This window comes from Somniosus microcephalus, chromosome 2 (genome assembly GCF_052327205.1).
Source record: "Somniosus microcephalus isolate GS21.2 chromosome 2, FLI_Smic_1.0, whole genome shotgun sequence".
NCBI classification, from domain to species: domain Eukaryota; kingdom Metazoa; phylum Chordata; class Chondrichthyes; order Squaliformes; family Somniosidae; genus Somniosus; species Somniosus microcephalus.
Window position 1 is genome coordinate 47,140,956 of NC_140988.1, and position 16,698 is coordinate 47,157,653.

Sequence of the window (16,698 nt, forward strand, 5' to 3'; positions counted from 1 at the left end):
GCATGAAACACAAAAAGTTAGCATGCAGGTACAGAAAGTAATCAGGAAGGCAAATGGAATGTTGGCCTTTATTGCAAGGGGGCTGGAGTATAAAAGTAAGGAAGTCTTCCTACAACTGTACAGGGCGCTGGTGAGACCACACCTGGAGTACTGCGTACAGTTTTGGTCTCCTTATTTAAGTAGGGATATACTTGCATTGGAGGCAGTTCAGAGAAGGTTCACAAGTTTGATTCCTGAGATGAAGGGGTTGTCTTATGAGGAAAGGTTGAGCAGGTTGGGCCTATACTCATTGGAGTTTAGAAGAATGAGGTGATCTTATCGAAACATAAGATACTGAGGCGGCCCGACAAGGTAGGTGCAGAGAGGAGAGGATGCTGCCCCTCATGGGGAAATCTAGAAGTAGGGGGCATAGTTTCAGAATAAGGGGTCGCCCATTTAAAACTGAGGTGAGGAGGAATTTCTTCTCTCAGAGGGTCGTAAATCTGTGGAATTCTCTGCCACAAAGAGCTGTGGTGGCTGGGTCATTGAATATATTTAAGGTGGAGATAAGACAGATTTTTGAACAATAAGGGAGTGAAGGGTTACGGGGAGCGGGCAGGGAAATGGAGCTCAGCCCAAGATCAGATCAGCCATGATCTCATTAAATGGTGGAGAAGGCCCGAGGGGCCAAATGGCCTACTCCTGCTCCTATTTCTTATGTTCTTATTATCGATCACTGCCCAATTTGTTCCCTTTTATAGGAAAAAAAAACATACCCATCTCCAGATGGTATTCACGTCAATTCAAGGTCTGTCAAGCCTCACTTATTTGATTTATTTTAAAAGTGCAACACACTTCAAAACCAATGCAAGTCACTCTGAAAAGTGCCCATCAAACCATTTATCGAAATGGGCTTTCTTTTTTTTTAAAATGCAAAGAAAATCTCAATCTTGAACACCTGTCCGGTGCCACCAGTTCTGGGCTACTGTCATCTCGGAAATAACGCCCTTCACGGTAACAGACTGCGGCAGCGGCAGAACAAGGTAAAGGAGGGAGGGTGGTGATGGTGTGAGCTGAAACTCGCCCTCTCCCCTGCCCCGCCCCGGGCTGCCGGCGCTCCGCTGCCGGCGGGAAAGTGGCCACGTGGCTGGCCGGGTCCCGAGCGCGGCTTACACAGGACTTCGACTCCTTGTAAAGCCGGCATTTCGAAACATGTATCGGGTCGGGGCTTGTCGGCCACTCACATACGTTCAAACATTTCAAGCGAAGGCAGAAACTGGTGGTCGAATCGCGGTGCCGGCCGAGCGAATTTACAATTTGATCCAAATTTTAAAAAAAACGGCGAAACAAAATGAACGCGCCAAAGCCCGTCAAATTCGCCTCCATCGTTCAAGCCAGCCGTTTAACTGGCCGACCCCGTGAATAATTTTCCGACATTTGTTTGGGTTCCTCCGCTCACCCTGCTCCTTCGGTATCCGAACGATGCAGTCAATAATCCCCTTGTACTGTTGGTCGACGCGGATCTGCTTGCTCGACGCCTGGACCTGCAGCAGCAGCTTGACCCTCTCGATTGGTGCCACTGTCGTCTTGGAAATTGCAGCGGCGATACCGCCAGCCAGCAGGTCTTTGACAAAAGACGTTATGTCAAAAATATTCGACCCACCAGCCATAGTTAACGGCGAGAGAGAGAAAAAATCTATTAAACACGAAGCACGCGGCCAACAGCTGTAACCGGCGTCCTGGCTCGAGAGAAGCCCTGGACACGTGCTGCTTTGCAGCCTCGTCTTCGACTGAGTGACGCGTTGTCGTGCGCGTGGGATAAGGTTCGCAGGCTTTGTGACAGCACGCCTGCCGTAGTTTCTATGACATCATCACACAGTTACAACCGTTTTTTTTATATATAAAGCGGACAAATACTGCAGCTGCTGGAATTCTGACAGGCAGAAAATGCTGGAAATACTCAGCAGGTCAGGCAGCACCCTTGGGGAGAGAGAGAGAGAGAGAGAAACAGAGTTAACTTTTCAGGTCGAAGACCTGCCGTTAGAGCTGGGAAAAAGTTAAGAGATGTGACAGGTTTTAAGCAAGTGCTCAGAGGCAAGCTAAGTGGGGAGGGAAGAACAAGAAGGAAGGTCTGTGATAGGATGGAAGGCAGGAAAGATTAAAAGACAAAAGGGGATGGTTGTGCAAGGGGGTGGGAATGGGGACAAGTAAATAAACAACAGATGGGTTGTAAATAGTGGGGGGGGAGGGTTCAGGTGAGGAGAAACTTAGAAAGTTAAAGGACAAGGCAATAGTGCAGAGTAGTGATAGGGGTAATGAGAACCAGAGTGTGACAGGAAGGGATAGAGCATACAAGCATAAGAGTGCACCAGCAAATAGGGTCAGAGTAGGGAAAAATGGTAAAAAGAAAAAATTAAAGGCTTTTTATCTGAATGCACGCAGCATTCAGAACAAGATAGCTCAATTGACGGCACAAATAGTAATAAATGGGTATGATCTAATAGCCATTACAGAGATGTGGCTGCAAAGTTACCAAAGCTGGGAAATGAATATTCAGGGTTTTGACATATTTGAAGGATAAGCAGAAAGGAAAGGGAGGTGGTGTAGCTCTGTTAATAAACTATTAGATCAGTACAGTAGTGAGAAATGATCTTGGCTCAGAAGATCACCCCGCCCCCCCGTCTCTGCACCTGCTTAATAACTGTTACATCTCCAGCTTTTTCCAGTTCTGATGAAGGGTACCAGACCTGAAATGTTAACTCTGTTTCTCTCTCCATGGATGCTGCCTGGCCTGCTGAGTATTTCCAGCATTTTCTGCTATTATATAAGATGTAGAATCAGTTTGGGTGGAGATAAGAAATAATAAGGGAAAGAAGGTGGGAGTAGTCCACAGGCCCCCTAACAGCAGCTACACTGTGGGGCAGAGTATAAATCAAGAAATTATGGGGGCTTGTAATAAAGATACTGCGATAATCATGGGCGATTTTAATCTTAATATAGATTGGACAAATCACATTGGCAAAGGTAGCCTTGAGGACGAGTTCATACAGTGTATTCAGGACAGTTTCTTAGAACAATACATTGTGGAAACAACCAGGTAATGTGTAATGAGGCAGGATTAATTAATGATCTCATAGTAAAGGATCCTCTAGGGAAGAGTGATCATAACATGAAGAATTTCACAGTCAGTTTGAGGGTGAGAAACTTGGGTCTGAAACTAGTGTCTTAAACTTAAATAAAGGCAATTACAAGGGTATGAAGACAGAGTTGGCTGGGAAAATAGATTAATACGTAAGATGGTAGATAAGTAAGTAGTGGCAGACTTTTAAGGAGATATTTTGTAACTCTCAACAAAGATATATTCCAGTGAGAAAGAAAGACTCTAAGAGAAGGATGAACCATCCGTGGCTTACTAAGGAAGTTAAGGAGGGTATCAAGTTAAAAGAAAAGGCATACGATGTTGCAAAGATTAGTGGTAGGCCAGAAGAGTGGGAAATTTTTAGGAACTTGCAAAGAATTATAAAAAAATAAGAAGATAGATTATGAGAGTAAACTACCAAGAAATATAAAAACAGACAGTAAGAGCTTCTACAAGTATATAAAAAGGAAGAGAATAGCTAAAGTAAATGTTGGTCCCTTAGAGGATGAGACTGGGGAATTAATAATGGGAAACAAGGAAATGGCAGAGACCTTGAACAAATATTTTGTATCTGTCTTCACAGTTGAAGACACAAAAAGCATCCCAATAATAGTGGAAAATCAAGGGGTAAAAGGGAGGGAGGAACTTAGAATAATCACTATCACTAGAGAAAAAGTATGAGGCAAACTAATGGGACTAAAGGCTGACAAGTGCCCTGGACTTGATGGCCTGCAGCCTCGGGTCTTAAAAGATGTGGCTGCAGAGATAGTGGATGCATTGGTTGTAATCTTCCAAAATTCCCTAAACTCTGGAAAGGTCCCAGCGGATTGGAAAACCACAAATGTAATTCCCATATTCAAGAAAGGAGGGAGACAGAAAGCAGGAAACTATAGGCCAGTTAGCCTAACATCTGTTATTGGGAAAATGCTGGAATCCATTATTAAGGAAGTAGTAACAGGACATTTAGAAAATCATAATACAATCAAGCAGAGTCAACATGGTTTTAGGAAAGGGAAATCATGTTTGACAAATTTATTAGAATTCTTTGAGGATGTAACAAGCAGGGTGGATAAAGGGGAACCAGTAGATGTAGTGTATTTGGATTTTCAAAAGGCATTCGATAAGGTGCCACATAAAAGGTTACTGCACAAGATAAGAGCTCATGGTGTTAGGGGTAATATATTAGCATGGATAGAGGATTGGCTAACTAACAGAAAACAGAGAGTCGGGATAAATGGGTCATTTTCAGGTTGGCAAACTGTAACTCATGCGGTGCCACAGGGATCAGTGCTGGGGCCTCAACTATTTACAATCTATATTAATGACTTGGATGAAGGGACAGAGTGTACAGTAGCCAAATTTGCTGATGATACAAAGATAGGTGGGAAAGCAAGTTGGGAGGAGGACACAAAGGGCTCAATTTTAATAGCCCTGAGGAGGCGGGTCTGTTGGGAAAATTGGGAAAAATGGCTTCAGGCACCCAACCTGCTTACATCCTGCCCCCACCCGATTTTCCCGAGTGTCTGTTTAGCCGCTCCCAAACTGACCTGTCTCTAACCGGTGGGACAGGTAGTTAAGGCAGTTAACAGCCTGTTAACTGCCTTGCTAATACTATTTTCATAGTGGTTTCCCATTTTCCTGCTTCTGGCTCCTGTTTCCTGGCTAGTCAGAAACAGGCCAGGTTCAAGGAGATGAGTTGCTGGAGGACATGCTATGTATGCATTGGTGGAGCGATTTAAAAGCGCCCCTGCAACATGGCTGACATTCAAATGCAACAACTTTGCTGTTGTAGGTATGGGATAACATTTTGCACATCTACTGACCTCCTGACTGTTCAAGCTGACACCCATCTGCAGTGTGTCATGAATGGAAATATTTCAGGCCACTTCGACTGTGCGCTTGCAAGATTGTTACCTCAAATGAAACCTATAGCAAGGGGATGGGAAACATTTATGCCCTCTCATCCTGGTCCTCATAATCGGGGGAGTAGCAGCCGTGTGGCTCACCACAGATCTTTGTGGGAAGAGGAGTAGGAGGACAAGGGGAGCTTTGCATGCCCTGTTGTGACCAAAGCAGCATCCCTCCTGTTCACTGCTGCCCGTCAACCAGGGTATGCACACTGCTGTGCCACACTACCATAAGCTTACTCTTCGACCATAGGTGGCCACCATATGGCTCTGTAATTGCAGGCGACACTTGTCTAACGTCATACTTCATCTCTGCTATACCCTCTTATTTCCTATCACTGTTACCATCAGCATTACAAATGTAAGTCGCCCTGAGCCCTCAATGCGTTTTTGCCATTTCCCAGAACACATAGGCCGCGCAATCAACTGTTTGACATAATTTATCTTTAACACATGACAAAATATACCAGCAGCAGTCAGAAAAAAAGAAACATCACCCAAGTGAATGCCCTTGCGACCATAGATGCTTAATCTTTCTCTTGCGCGTGCTTCTACATGGTGCTTCCCCTGGGGCTTCAGCAGATGTAGAGGCACCTTGTTGACTAGGATGCTGCACCTGCTTAGACACCTCTGGTGGGCGTCCTCTGGGTTTGGGAGCCTGGGAGTGCTCTTCAACAGTCTGCTCTTCCTGCAGCTGTGTAGGGGCTGAAACGGCCATCTCAGTTGTCTCTGCAAAGTTGGTCTCTGACCAAGGACTCCGCAGTGGCATGGTCATGCAAGCGCTTTGAGAGGAGCCCACACTTCCTTCTGTCCTGCCAACAACATCCCTCTCATGGGTCAGCTGCACCTCAGTGCTGGCAAGTGGCAGGAGAGCACCTTGCTGCACTTCAGGGGGGCCATGACAACCTGTATCTGCACTGGCAGTCTTCCTCAAAAGGACATCCATGGAGCTCTGGTCTCTCTGCTCCATAGCTGCCCATCGCTCCTCCAGAGATGTTATTCTATTCTGAACAGTCACCATGTTTTCCTGACTCTGGCGACTTATTTCCTCCATGGCCGTAGCCATCCTTTCCACTGAGGTAGCCATCCTTTCCACGGAGGTTGCCATCCTATCCATGGTGGTGCGTTCATGCGCCATTGCCTCCAACATGGCAGTGCTGGTGTTAGAGATGGACTCCTCCATTCTCTCCACACTCGCACTAACCTTGGAGGCAAACCCTACCAGAGACACCTGCACTTGTTCCTGTATTTCATGAACCGCTTTTTCTGGATGGCCCCAGAGACACAGCATCTACATGCAGCTCTGCAGAGCTAGGACAGTCCTGCAACCTCCGCAGAGGACTCTCTACTGCTGTCGCTGTCTCCACCATCTGCTGATGCTCACTTGTGCGCTGAGATAGATCAGGTGGCAACACTACTCTAACTCGCGATGGCCCCACCGAGGTGTGCATTGCTGCGCTGGTGCTGGGTGCGCTGAGTCCTGGTGCCGCTGGTCCCTCAGAGGCTTCAGGTTCCTCTGAGGAGATGTCCGGCTTTGTCCTGGATCGTGAGGAAGGGGGCTCTCAATGGTCCTGGGGGGAAGAGTAAAGGCTTGAATTAGGCATCTGATCTTGATGTAGCAGACACATCCTTTTGAGCAGATGATACAAAGTGATTCTCTATGAACATCCTATTTCATTGCTTTCTGAGAGGGATGAAACTATTATGTCACCAGCTTCCTCTAGTGTGCCCGTCCTACCACCTCCAACAATCTCATTTGCAGCCTCCTCAGCACTGGTCAATGTTGCTAGGGTAGGTGTTCCTCTTCCAGTCCTTGCTCTCTCCCTCTTATTGTGGGCTATCTTTTCCTGCAAGGAGGGACACAAGCAATGTTTCAGCCACAGTGATGGAGTGTGATTAATCCCTACCATAGAAGCTTTGAGTGAGACGAAGATGGGGTAAGGTGCCAAGAGGAAGGTAGCTCCCTGTGCATTGTTAGTTGTTGTCACTGCATAACTGTGAGAGCGAGTCTAAGGGGTGCATAGGCAGGTGCTGAAGTGATTCAGTGCAGAGATAGATAGAGATGGATAGGAAAGGGTGCAGGGGAAGTGAAAGGTGGGATGTGAAGGAGGAGGCTTACAATGCAGAGTGCTGGTGAGAAGAGAGGGGAAGCAGAGTGAAGGCAAGTGAGATGGGATACTCACTTTTGATGTTCTCACAAGATCATTAAACCTTTTGCAGCACTGGATCCATGACCGCGCATAAATGGACCTTGCGCTCACCTCCTGAGCAATGCGCAGCCAGGCTGCCTTGGTCTGCTGAAGAGACTTCCTCCGGCCATCAGGAGGTAGGAGAATCTCCCTGCGCCCTCTGACAGCATCCACAAGAACTTGGAGGGACCCATTATTAAAACGAGGAGCTGCCTTGCCTCTGGAAGAAGTCATATCTTTGAAAAGAAGTGCAGGAAACCACAATGAAAAGGCTCAGGCTGGATGGCAGCTTTAAAAGCAGCTGCTATTATGGCATCATGAGAGGCGGCCAGCTGACCCGATCCCACGCATTGGACCGGCCAGCGCGCCTCCATGAAAATAACAAGGTACTTTAATAAAAATCACAACTCTGCAGTTGCTCCCGCCAGAAGCGGCTCCCGAACCCGCCCACCACGCAACCCAACTCCAACCCGCCTCAGTAATTAAAATCGAGCCCAAAGAGTCTGCAAAGGGATCGCCCATTTAAGACAGAGATGAGGAGGAATTTCTTCTCAGAGGGTTGTGAATCTATCCCAGAGAGCTGTGGAGGCTGAGTCATTGAATATATTCAAGGCTGAGATAGACAGATTTTTGAACTACAGGGGAGTCAAGGGTTATGGGGAACAGGCAGATAATTGGAGTTGAGGCCAAGATCAGATCAGCCATGATCTTATTGAATGGCAGAGCAGGCTTGAGGGGCCGAATGGCCTACTCCTGCTCCTATTTGTTATGTTAACTGGCAACTGTAAAATCATCACCAACACCCGCTGTCTGAAAAAATGGGAGCAGTGGTTATGATCTGAAATTGTTGAAAGGAAGACTTGCATTTATATAACGCCTTTCATGACCACCGGATGTCTCAAAGCACTTTACAGCCAATGAAGTACTTTTGGAGTGTAGTCACTGTTGTAATGTGGGAAACACGGCAGCCAATTTGCACACAGCAAGCTCCCATAAACAGCAATGTGATAATGACCAGATAATCTGATTTTGTTATGTTGATTGAGGGATAAATATTGGCCAGGACACCGGGGATAACTCCCCTGCTCTTCTTCGAAATAGTGCCTTGGGATCTTTTACGTCCACCTGAGAGGGCAGACGGGGCCTCGGTTTAACATCTCATCCGAAAGACAGCACCTCCGACAATGCAGTGTTCAATGTTGAGTTGTAAAGTGCCTTATCGAAAGAGGAGGTGCTGTTCCTTGAGCGGCATTGGAGCAGCATAGGTGGCAGAGGGCAGACTGGGAGTGGGACCAAGAAGTAAATGGAAAGCGTCCGGAAGCTCATGGACACGCTTGCGGACTGAACGAAGGTGTTCAGCAAAGCGATCACCCAATCTGCGTTTGGTCGCGAGCAGCGGACACATTATACTAAATTGAAAGAAGTACAAATAAATCACTGTTTCACCTGGAAGGAGTGTTTGGGGCCCTGGACGGTGGGGAGGTGGTGAAAGGGCAGGTGTTGCATCTCCTGCGCATGCATGGAAAGGTGCTGTGGGAAGAGAGGGGTGTTGGGGATTCCTTGTCCTCACCTTCCACCCCAACACCTCCACATTCATGGGATCATTCTCCGCCACCTCCATTGTGATGCCACCACCAAACATATCTTCCCCTCCCCCTTTCAGCATTCTGAAGGGACCGTTCTCTCTGCGACATCCTGGTCCACTCTTCCTTCACCTCCAACACCCGCTCCCCTTCCCATGCACCTTCCCATGCCATTAGGCACTTTACAGCCTGGACTCAACATCGAGTTCAACAATTTCAGATCATAACACTGCTCCCATTTTTTCCAGACAGGAGGTGCTGGTAATGATTCTGCTGTTGCCATTTATAGCTTCTCTAGACCCATCTTTTGTTTCTTTATTTATCCCATTACCACCACCTTTTGCCTTGCACTGTCATCCCTTTTGTCATTTAAATCACCCCTATCACAGACCTTCCCTTCTGTTCTTTCCTCCCCTCCTCCTTTTCCCTGCCTTTCTGCTTGCTTAAAACCTGTTACATTACTAACATTTTCCAGTTCTGACAAAAGGTCACAGACCTGGAATATTAACTCTGTTTCTCTCTCCACAGATGCTGCCTGACCTGCTGAGTATTTCCAGCATTTTCTGTTTATATTTTATACATAGGCGCCTTGGGACGTTTTACTATGTTAAAGGCGCCATATACATGCAAGCTGTTGTTGTAGTATAAAGTATTCTTGTAATTTTATTACAAAGCTCAACCATGGCTGCATTAAGGATGAAGGTTGTGTACCTCAATTGTATCAATGTAGGATGTACTGTCTGCAATGACGCAACAACCAACGAATTTAACACATTTTCTTAAATAAATACAAAAATGCAATTAGCAAAGAAAGCCAAATCGTAAAAGAAAATAGGCGGAGATAGAGATGTGATACAATTTGAAAGTACGTGGAAAACTACCAGAACATCTTTACAGCTGCTTGAAGAAACACAGAAATATCAAATAACAAGGAATAAGAAAAAGATTACGTGTTATATTTATGGGAGGGGGAATAGGATCGAATTTGCAGAGGTGTGTGTATTTATTATTTTTTTAAAATTTTCTTCTTGATGCAATTACATAGATCACAAATAAAGGGGTTTGCATGTGCAAAATTCAATCTGAAAAAGACAAAACTTCAATCAAATTTTGAATTTTAAAACCCCCTTTTCCAATTAATGTCCAAATAGTACTCCAAGTCTCTCTTCTGTAATCTTGTTTCTGCATTCAGTAAGGTCATTTGACTTGGCTCAAGTAGCATACTCCAGATTAAAATTACCTTTCTGTGAAGCAGTCCACCAGCGTAAAGCAATGGAATTCTCTATAGTACATTACTTTTTGAAAGTATTCTTGTCAAAGTCTTTATACAAAAAAAAATAGAAACACGTGTTTTTCTTTCATTTTCCTGATACTGTCAAGCTTCCTTCTATTACTGAGAGCATGGGATGCTCTGCATCATTGGTTTCTGTACTGTCACTCAAAGAATAAAACAATACAATGCTGGCTGATAAGGTTAATGTTTTAGTTGCTGCATTTATTACCTTTTCCAAACCAGGCAATTTACAATTAAGGTGTGTTATTTATGCAAAAAGTGAATATCTGCATTTATCTTCAAAGGCACATTTCAAGTAATAGTTCAAAAACTGATTTCACATTTACACATACAGTCCGTACAAACAAAATCTAGTAAGAAATGAACATACCCTTCCATTTAGATTGCAATTACATCTAAATCATGACAAGCCAAAGGATTTATGGCTTTGTTGTATAAATATATCACAACATCTTTGCTGTTCCCTTTCAATTAGGAAGCAAGAGTTCATAATTTCAGGAAAGTGCTGCTGAAAGTTCCCTTCCTTCTGACTGATTGTATAAATATTTAAAATCAGAGTACTTGTTTTATTAACAGGTTCACCAAAAATACTCCCGAGTGTTTCAGATGCAGAATCTAGTTGATGGAATATCCAGAGGAAAATTATGGATCATGTTCTTTTACAAACCTACTTTTCCATACATTTTGGAATGCGTCAATGAACTTCACCCAAAGGGTTTCTAGTAGACCAGCATTTACATTACGTAACCAATCCAAATGAGAGTCTGAAAGCAAGCTCTACAGCAACCTCTGTCACGGAATCATGGAAACACACATAAAACTCTTGAGGATGAGGATCTACAAAAAGTCTTCTGCAATGGAAGGAACACAAACATATTACTAAAAATGTGACTCAGTTCTGTTGATAAGTTTTATAGAAAGTCAATTTTATTCCTGTGCAGTAAAACGTTTATACAGTTCAATACATCCTCAGTCTTTGAAGGCACATATTTTTAAAAATATTTGGCATCCTCTTCATTTGTTTACAAACTCATGATGACAAATTACATAAAAACCCATGATGACTTAAATTGCATCATCATGTAAACACACAGCAGCATGCTGTTATATTGGACACAGCTTCAAACATCTGTAGTGGTAAAGCCAATTCACCATAATGCGGATAAGAGAAGCTTCTAATTAATCTTGTTTTTCCCACTGACGGTAATACAGTGAGTAAATCAGGTTGTGGACAATGTTCCCTCAACAACCGCGCAGCAATTGGGAAGGCCGCACACAAGCTGTTCCGTTTAAGATACTGCACGTGCGCAGGTGGCCGCGCAACAAATTTAAAGGCACCGTGCACAAAATTTTTTTTTTTTTTTTTTTTTTTTTAAAAGAAGGAACATTGGTTGTGGACCACCTTTACTTTTTGAAATTTGCCAGTAGCTTCCTATCACTAGGACTACAGTAAAGAAAGAAAATTGGATGAATTTGGTAATATCCTATTATTACAGTATCTTGGGCAAAAATTAATTTACTGACCATATAAAGCAGATTACATGGCTATGTATGGTAAGATATTCCTTTATTATATACTAGCTGGGGGTGCCCGGCAGTGCCAAGGCTTTTTTGAGGGCATGTTGTTGTTGGAAGAGAGAGAGGGAGCGACTGAGGGGAAGAGAGAGAGGGAAGGAGAGAGAGAGAGAGAGGGAAGGAGAGAGAGGGAAGGAGAGGGAGAGAGAGAGAGAGGGAAGGAGAGAGAGAGAGATGGAAGGAGAGAGAGAGAGAGAGGGAAGGAGAGAGAGAGGGAAGGAGAGAGAGAGAGAGGGAAGGAGAGCGAGAGAGAGAGAGAGGGAAGGAGAGAGATAGAGAGAGGGAAGGAGAGAGAGAGAGAGAGAGAGAGAGGGAAGGAAGGAGAGAGAGAGAGAGATGGAAGGAGAGAGAGAGAGGGAAGGAGAGAGAGGGAAGGAGAGAGAGAGAGGGGGGAAGGAGAGAGAGAGAGAGGGAAGGAGAGAGAGGGAAGGAGAGAGAGGGAAAGAGAGAGAGGGAAGGAGGGAGAGGGAGAAGGAGAGAGAGAGAGGGGGGGAAGGAGAGAGAGAGAGAGGGAAGGAGAGAGAGACGGGGTGAGAGAGAGAGAGAGAGAGAGGCTGGGGGAGAGAGAGAGCGAGAGAGAGACTGGGGGAGAAGAGAGAGAGAGATTGGGGGAGAAGAGAAAGAGAGAGAGATTGGGGGGAAGAGAGAGAGACTGGGAGTGTGAGAGAGAGAGAGAGAGAGACTGGAAGTGTGAGAGAGAGAGAGACTGGAAGTGTGAGAGAGAGAGAGACTGGGAGTGAGAGAGAGAGAGAGACTGGGAGTGAGAGAGAGAGAGACTGGGAATGTGAGAGAGAGAGAGAGAGACTGGGAGTGAGAGAGAGAGACTAGGAGTGTGAGAGAGAGAGACTAGGAGTGTGAGAGAGAGAGTGGAAGTGTGAGAGAGAGAGACTGGGAGTGAGAGAGAGAGAGAGAGAGAGAGAGACTGGGAGTGTGTGAGAGAGAGAGAGACTGGGAGTGAGAGAGAGAGACTGGGAGTGTGTGAGAGAGCGAGAGAGAGTGGGAGTGTGTGTGAGAGAGAGAGAGAGAGACTGGGAGTGTGAGAGAGAGAGACTGGGAGCGTGAGAGAGAGAGAGAGAGAAAGAGACTGGGAGTGTGAGAGAGAGAGAGATTGGGAGTGTGAGAGAGAGAGAGATTGGGAGTGAGAGAGAGAGAGAGAGAGATTGGGAGTGAGAGGGAGAGAGAGAGAGACTGGGAGTGTGAGAGAGAGAGATTGGGAGTGTGAGAGAGAGATTGGGAGTGTGAGAGAGAGAGATTGGGAGTGAGAGAGAGAGATTGGGTGTGAGAGAGAGAGAGAGATTGGGAGTGTGAAAGAGATTGGGAGTGTGAGAGAGAGAGAGATTGGGAGTGTGAGAGAGAGAGAGATTGGGAGTGAGAGAGAGAGAGACTGGAGTGTGTGAGAGAGAGAGATTGGGAGTGTGAGAGAGAGAGAGATTGGGAGTGTGAGAGAGAGAGAGATTGGGAGTGAGAGAGAGAGAGACTGGGAGTGTGTGAGAGAGAGAGATTGGGAGTGTGAGAGAGAGAGAGATTGAGAGTGTGAGAGAGAGAGAGATTGGGAGTGTGAGAGAGAGAGAGAGATTGGGAGTGTGAGAGAGAGAGATTGGGAGTGTGAGAGAGAGAGAGACTGGGAGTGTGAGAGAGAGAGAGATTGGGAGTGTGAGAGAGAGAGAGACTGGGAGTGTGAGAGAGAGAGAGATTGGGAGTGTGAGAGAGAGAGAGATTGGGAGTGTGAGAGAGAGAGAGATTGGGAGTGTGAGAGAGAGAGAGATTGGGAGTGTGAGAGAGAGAGAGATTGGGAGTGTGAGAGAGAGAGAGATTGGGAGTGTGAGAGAGAGATTGGGAGTGAGTGAGAGAGAGAGATTGGGAGGGAGTGTGAGAGAGAGAGACTGGGGGTGTGAGAGAGAGAGACTGGGAGTGTGAGAGAGAGAGACCGGGAGTGTGAGAGAGAGATTGGGAGTGTGCGAGAGAGAGAGATTGGGAGTGTGAGAGAGAGAGAGAGAGATTGGGAGTGTGAGAGAGAGAGAGATTGGGAGTGTGAGAGAGAGAGATTGGGAGTGTGAGAGAGAGAGAGACTGGGAGTGAGAGAGAGAGACTGGGAGTGAGAGAGAGAGATTGGGAGTGTGAGAGAGAGATTGGGAGTGTGAGAGAGAGATTGGGAGTGTGAGAGAGATTGGGAGTGTGAGAGAGAGAGAGATTGGGAGTGTGAGAGAGAGAGAGATTGGGAGTGTGAGAGAGAGAGAGATTGGGAGTGTGAGAGAGAGAGATTGGGAGTGAGAGAGAGAGAGAGAGAGGTTGGGAGTGTGAGAGAGAGAGAGATTGGAGTGTGAGAGAGAGAGATTGGGAGTGTGAGAGAGAGAGAGACTGGGAGTGTGAGAGAGAGAGAGACTGGGAGTGTGAGAGAGATTGGGAGTGTGAGAGAGAGAGAGACTGGAGTGTGAGAGAGAGATTGGGAGTGTGAGAGAGAGAGAGATTGGGAGTGTGAGAGAGAGAGAGATTGGGAGTGTGAGAGAGAGAGAGATTGGGAGTGTGAGAGAGAGATTGGGAGTGTCAGAGAGAGAGATTGGGAGTGTGAGAGAGAGAGATTGGGTGTGTCAGAGAGAGAGAGATTGGGAGTGTGAGAGAGAGATTGGGAGTGAGAGAGAGAGAGAGATTGGGAGTGTGAGAGAGAGAGATTGGGAGTGTGAGAGAGACCCTAATTGACAAACACGTTCACCATAACAAAAGCAAAATCTACGCATGCTTTATAGATTTCCAGAAGGCTTTCGACTCCATCTGGCATGACGGTTTATTCCTGAAACTTATCGAAAGCGGGGTAGGGGGAAAAACATATGATGTAATTAAATCAATGTATGCAAACAACAAATGTGCAGTTAAAATTGGAGACAAACAAACAAAATACTTCCCACAGGGGCGGGGGTGACGCAGGGCTCGCCAATCTCACTGACACTCTTTAATATTTACATAAATGAATTGGCAAAACTACTTGAACAATCTACAGCACCCGGCCTCACCCTATATGAATCCAAGGTTAAATTCCTCCTCTATGCAAACGACCTGGTTCTGCTGTCACCAACTAAGGAGGGTCTACAGCAGAACCTGGATCTGCTGGAGTCGTACTGCCAGACTTGGGCCCTGACAATAAATCCAAAAAAACCAAAGTCGTTGTGTTCCAGCAAAGATCCAGACCTCAGGGACCCAAAATAAATTTCACAATAGGAACAACCAAAATTGAACAAACCACTAACTACACATACTTGGGCTTAAAAATCAGTTCTACGGGAAACTTCAAACTGGCTGTGAATGAACTGAAAGAGAAAGCAAGAAGGGCTTTCTATGCCATTAAAAAATCAATCCAAATAGAAATCCCAATTAGCATTTGGCTAAAAATGTTCAAATCAGTAATTGAACCATTTGCACTCTATGGCAGTGAGGTATGGGGACCGCTAACACAACAAGAATTTGCAAAATGGGACAAACACCCAATTGAGATCCTACATGCAGAATTCTGTAAAAGTATCCTCCGGACTCAAAGGAAAACAGTAAACAATGCATGCAGGGCGGAACTAGGCCAATATCCATTAATAATCACTATCCAAAAAAGAGCCACCAAATTTTGGAATCACCTACAAATGAGCAACCCCCAATGCTATCACTACGACGCCCTGAAATGCCAAGAGCTGACCATAAAGAAGAATACCCTCAGTCAACTAGTCCTGGGACTCAGTGAAGTAACTACTAACACTACTAACAATAACCAGCCACAGGACAGTGACAGCGTAACACAAAGAATTCGACCCAACACAATCGTCGCTAAGCAAAAGGAAAAAATATCTGACATATTGGGCAGAAACAACAAAAACCCAAAGCAAACTCAATTGCTACTTGGCCCTAAACAGACAATACAACATAGCTGATTACCTGACCATGGTAAAGGACAGCAAACTGAGAAAAATCCTGACAATGTACAGACTTAGTGAACATAGCCTGGCGATCGAAAAAGGTAGACACAGGCAGACCCGGCTACCAAGGGAGGACAGGATATGCTCTCACTGCAGTCAGGGAATGGTGGAGACAGAGATGCACTTCCTCACAGCTTGTAGAAAATATCAGGGCATAAGGGAGAATTTCTACCCAAAATTTACAAAAATATGCCCGGGATTCAGAAAATTGAATGACGACCAAAAACTCCCATACCTACTAGGGGAAGAGAGAAGTTGCATAACACTGGCGGCACACTATGTTACAGCTTGCCATAAACAGAGGGACAACCACTAAAGATAAGATAAGAGTATATATAAATTATATGAAAGTATATTTATACACTGAGGGATATATCTGTTTATACACTGTATGGATAGATCTGTATTTTTGTGAACAAACATGAATGTTTTCCAATGCTTTGGCAACATAAGATGTAACTTGTCATGCCAATAAAGTGATTTGAATTGAATTGAATTGAATTGAGAGAGAGAGGAGATGAGGGAGAGAGAGGAGATGGGGGAGAGAGAGGAGATGGGGGAGAAAATATGCCCGGATTTCAGAATTTTGAATGACGACCAAAAACTCCCATACCTACTAGGGGAAGAGAGAAATTGTATAACACTAGCGGCGCACTATGTTACAGCTTGCCATAAACAGGGGGACAACCACTAAATATAAGAAAAGAGTATATATAAATTATATGAAAGTATATTTATACACTCAGGGATATATCTGTTTATACACTGTATGGATAGATCTGTATTTTTCTGAACAAACATGAATGTTTTTCGATGCTTTGGCAACATAAGATGTAACTTGTCATGCCAATAAAGCGATTTGAATTGAATTGAATTGAATTGAGTGAGAGAGAGAGAGAGATTGGGAGTGTGAGAGAGAGAGAGATTGGGAGTGTGAGAGAGAGAGATTGGGAGTGTGAGAGAGAGAGATTGGGAGTGTGAGAGAGAGAGACTGGGGGGAGAGAGAGGAGAGAGAATGGGGAGATAGAGAGAGAGAGACTGAGGGGGAGAGAGAGAGCGACTGAGGGGTGAGAGAG

At 45.2% G+C, this 16,698-nt stretch overlaps 2 protein-coding genes across 3 annotated transcripts in view; both read right to left on the reverse strand.

Annotated features, from left to right (window-relative positions):
• Window positions 1–1,789, reverse strand: part of LOC147122702 (ADP/ATP translocase 4-like) — a 194,913-nt gene extending 193,124 nt beyond the window's left edge. Inside the window, exon 1 of one of the 2 annotated variants that reach the window (XM_086009472.1) lies at window positions 1,439–1,789. In XM_086009472.1, the coding sequence (XP_085865598.1) occupies window positions 1,439–1,649 (211 nt within the window). In that variant the 5' untranslated portion in view covers window positions 1,650–1,789. The remainder of the gene's footprint in view (window positions 1–1,438) is intronic. The other variant, XM_086009462.1, reaches the window with a different exon arrangement.
• A 7,649-nt stretch (window positions 1,790–9,438) lies between these two features.
• Window positions 9,439–16,698, reverse strand: part of intu (inturned planar cell polarity protein) — a 191,922-nt gene continuing 184,662 nt past the window's right edge. Inside the window, exon 15 of the mRNA XM_086005287.1 lies at window positions 9,439–10,942. Coding sequence (XP_085861413.1) covers window positions 10,831–10,942 — 112 coding nt within the window. The 3' untranslated portion in view covers window positions 9,439–10,830. The remainder of the gene's footprint in view (window positions 10,943–16,698) is intronic.